General features: G+C 36.1%; 1 protein-coding gene across 1 annotated transcript; it reads right to left on the bottom strand.

Annotated features, from left to right (window-relative positions):
- Positions 1–1315: 1315 nt before the first annotated feature.
- On the bottom strand, positions 1316–2835 carry LOC137819288 (probable glutathione S-transferase). Its single transcript, XM_068623092.1, has 2 exons — positions 2325–2835; positions 1316–1954 (listed from the first exon to the last, which is right to left on the bottom strand). Exons 1-2 carry the CDS (start codon positions 2643–2645, stop codon positions 1601–1603), a joined length of 675 nt encoding a protein of 224 aa, XP_068479193.1. The 5' UTR covers positions 2646–2835; the 3' UTR covers positions 1316–1600.
- Between the last annotated feature and the right edge of the window lie 1662 nt (positions 2836–4497).

Below are 4497 nucleotides of genomic sequence, written 5' to 3'. Positions count from 1 at the left end.
ATGCGTCTCAATATGATTTCTCTTTCAAAACTTATGATTGTTTGCTTTGTTGCCTTATTTCAAGTCACTTTCAATTTTTATGCGTACGAGCAAAGTCAATTCTTATCGAATTCACATTTTCAAAAGTCCAGCTTCAATGGAGAAAGCCTAACTCACACGGACACAAGCTCTGCTTTTTTTTTTTTTCAAAAACATCTTTGTCCTTTATAACTACGCAAATCTTGATTTTCATTGTGAATGAAAATAAGTAAGAGCAAAGTGAATTCTTGTTAGATCCAAATAAAAATTCCAAAAATATTTTTTTTACATTCTAAAAAACCATATATTCATTTTCCACATTTAATTAAAGGTACATTCTTAGAATGAACGTTGTAGAGTGCTCACACTTTCCTACACGTATCTAACTCCCGAACACTAAATCTGATTTCATATACTTTTTTGGTTTTCCAAAATTTTAAGTTTTTTCATCGTCCCATCGTGATCGTGGTTGCGATAAATAATGGCTCCATTGGATGTCTTTTCTTTTGGTATATATGCATGCTTGTTTATTGTAATTTTTATTATTATTGGATCATAGGATAGAAAACATGTGCTATATCTATCTCGAAATCTACTGGATGTTTTGCAGATGAGGGGTTGGGTATGCATTTCATCCTCCCTTCATACACATATTTATGCATATAATGAGTGGGACTTATACCCGGGTTTGAGTAAGCTTAGAATTATAAGGAGTTAGTGTATCAGTGTCATTTGCATTTGGATGTACTTCCCTTTTGGCTTTTGTGAGAACCCTATCTAGAATTTGTTTCTTTCATTTGTATTCGTATATTAAGTTGATTCCCAAATGTTGTGGGAAATGTGGTGAAGCGAGCCATAACTCTAGTGGCCTTATACCTTAAGGGATTAGGAGCTACCATGTGTGAGTGTGCATCTATTTCATGGTATGTTGATGACTAAAAAATAATGAAAAATAAAAATAAAAACAAAATGAAAAATCATCACACACAAGATCATTTGTCTTCTTTGACACAAACATTTTGACAATTGAATTTTTAAACGATGAAAAGTAGATATTTTCTTTTGAAACAATCATATACATTATGTTTGAAGTCTCCAACTTGCATTCCAAAAAGAAAACTGAAAAGGATTGTGGTAGCAACTGCTATCACTAAAGAACGTCACATTGGGGCAGATTTGTTGAGTTTAAGGCAAATAAAAATAATTTTCAAAAATAAAGTTGCTGCTATCTTTTTCCCCAAGAGTCACAAAGCAGCCTAGTGTTTCGATACTTTAAATTTTTTTAGACAATTTAGAATTTAATGAAGCCAACAGAATACTTTGTAATAGAAGAAGCCAATACAAGAACTTAAATTTCAAAGGTAATACACCACACTACAATTTTACACGAAATTTCAGCATGAAGACCTTTAATGAAGCCACCCAAAGTAGAATGCTAACAACTTTTTATTTAAAACCTTTGGGTGAATTGAGGTTAAAGTAGACGCAAAAAGAAGTGTTGTAGAAGTAAAAAAAAAGTGTTGCTAGCTTCTTTTTATCCGTAAACCATGACTCATGAGTCTCAGTGAGACTTATAAATACCCTATTTGGAAGCAATGATGGATGCATATCGAGCTTTGAAAAAGCCCACAACTCTCTCTCTTTGGGGCAGGCTCTCTTTGACAACAGGATGGTTGGTGTATTCTTCACTCCATTTTGAAAGCTTTGGAAACTTCTGAGAGATCAGCAGTTTCAAACCCACAGCCTCTTCAATCGCAGGGAGCCAGAAAGCTATGAAGCCTGCGGCTATGTCCACTAGGCCAATACTCTCTCCTCCAAAGAACTTTTGTTTCAGTTCATCCTCGAGAATCTGAAGAGCATCAAGTGATTCCTCAGTGCCTTTCTGTCGTTCCTCCTCGTTTGCAGTAAATGCAGCTTTTAATATTGCAGGTAGACACTAGATTGAGAGAAAATTGAAGATTCATATTAAGTGATAAGCATTGACTAGTGATGGATGCTAGTAAGTTATTTTAAAACATCATATGAAACAAAATTATTTAATATAACTTTTTTAAAATTTGTTAATATTCATTAAATTTATGTAGAAAATAAAATTGTGAGGGAGCTTTAAGGATTTTTTTTAAACCATATCAAAATAAAATTGAAGGTAAGTCAATTAGTTACTGTAGACTATAAGGAGTATTTATTTCTAGAAACAAAACAACTTTTAATATTTTTTAACCTAATTACAATACTGAAAAGATAATTTAGAGAACAAAGAATGTCACTGCTTAGAAAAAAAAAACAGTTAGCATGAGTTACTTTACCTTGTCATCAATAAACCTTGACCAGAATCGAGCCAAGGCTCTATGATACGGTTGTTGCGGGAAGATGGGATGGTTCCCCCAAGTCTCATCAATGTATTCAAGGATCACAAGGGACTCAGCAAGAGGTCTTCCGTTGTGGACAAGCACAGGCACCTTCTTGTGAATAGGGTTGTATTTGAGAAGAAGATCACTCTTGTTTCTAAGATCTTCTTCAAAGTAGGTGTATTGGATTCCCTTCAGTTCGAGGGCTATCTGGACCCTTACAGCATATGGGCTTCCTCTCACACCAAACAACTCAACATCTCCGTAGTGATTGGCCATTGCAGGGTTAGAAATTCTACCTTCTGTGCAACTGCGATTTTAAATGGTTTTGAACAGTTAATGGATGGGAAGTGTATGACAGCAGCGCCCCTTAAAAAGTTGAAAATTTTCGGTAAGGCTAATTAACTGAGGTTGGTAGAATTGGTGATACACAGCGCCCCTTAAAAAGTTGAAAAATTTCGGTAAGGCTAATTAACTGAGGTTGGTAGAATTGGTGATACAGAGGTCACCACGTCCTTTCAATGCGATTTAAGCAAATAAAAAAAAATAAAAAAATAAAAAAAATAAAAAAATAAATATATATGTATAAAAGGACAACAAATTTAGCTTATATAGAATATATTTTTACGAGCAATAATACATTATTATTACATAAATGTGTTTATGTATCTCTATTTATATAGATAAAGTAAGTCTAGATAGTACATGAAATTTGGTTGCACAGTTGTTGAAGTGTCCGTTGTTCGGTCACTCTCTTGCTCTTCAACACTCTAAGTCTCATTCCTCAATTCAGTGTTGCTCGGTCAGGGTTGACCTGTAAAAGGTACTCCGATGATCAAGTAAGTACTTAGTATTCAGAGTATATATTAAGAACTAAATCAAAGCATAGCTTATTCTTCTGTAGAGGATTTATTTATAGTGTTTGGTCATGAGCCCTCTGTGATAAAGGGGCAAATCTATCATATATTAGTGTTAACTTATTTTTAGGTAGGTTCCCTGATTTCTCGAGGCGTTATCGGAATTTTGTGGGACGTGTCCCTATTCTTAGGGAGTCTTTACAACTATCTCAAATGCTATTTATTGTAACTGCTTTAATGTGTCTTTGACCAGTCAATCGATAATCGAGGCCGAGTGACATGGCTCATCCGGTTCAGACCGGTACACTTGCTCCCAAGGCTCGAGGAACATTTACTTCTGAAGAGTTGAGATGTGAGCGTTGGGTATCCCGAGGTGAGAAGTGACATGGACGCATTAAATGTTTGTCAGAGATGTGACGTGTATCTTTCCACTGTTTGATTATAGAGATCTAACTATGACGAAGTCATGTAGTTTCAAACGTCAAGCACTATGCGTCGTAGGATGAATGGGGATCTAGCAATGTCGATTGGAACGACGATTCTCTCTCTCATGTTTAAAAATCTATAAATATAAGTGTTTGTGAATTGTATCACGTTTGTTTATGCTTTCATTGCCTCCAAGCTATAAAGATTTGTCTGAGTGTCAAGTGCTTCAGTTTATTGTCCAACATCTTTTTTTGCATCTTTGCTTCGAGAGGTTAATAATGGCTTCCTTTACTTGGTCTTCTAGCATTCCGTTATGTTCTTCTTCACTTGAGCACACACATTCTGTGTCTAATGAGGTGAGGGATGTGGGTTGCTCAAATTAAGGGGTCGACCTTGTTAGACGACTGTTCTCGCTGGTTGACCTGGTCGCCGGTTGACTTCAATTCCAAGCTCTGGCTCCGTCTATCTCTAGTGGAATTTGTTCTTCCCTTTGGAATGTTGGAATGCGACTCTGTTGAGATAGAGGGTGCCCTGCCTGTTGATTGCACTCCGACGATTAAGTCAAGACAGGGCTTATAGAAACAAGAAGTAACTAGTTTCAGTCTTAGAAACAACGTACCTTCCCTTTTATAGCCTACCTCTTGTAACAACATTCTATCACGAGAGTCTCTTCTCAACTGAAATCCTATGCAATAGGAAGATATTCTATTCTAGGGCACATTCTCTTAGCGTCACTGCTGAACATAATCCTTCCTTCATTGGAATGCATCAAATCTTAAAAGAAAAACCGCTAGGGTACCAACTCATGTACCCGCATCAGAGGTCCAATCTGCTTCACATAGGCACCC

This window comes from Phaseolus vulgaris, chromosome 10 (genome assembly GCF_000499845.2).
Source record: "Phaseolus vulgaris cultivar G19833 chromosome 10, P. vulgaris v2.0, whole genome shotgun sequence".
Classification (NCBI taxonomy): domain Eukaryota; kingdom Viridiplantae; phylum Streptophyta; class Magnoliopsida; order Fabales; family Fabaceae; genus Phaseolus; species Phaseolus vulgaris.
Note: the sequence above shows the minus strand (reverse complement) of the source record. Positions and strands in the feature narration are given on the sequence as shown.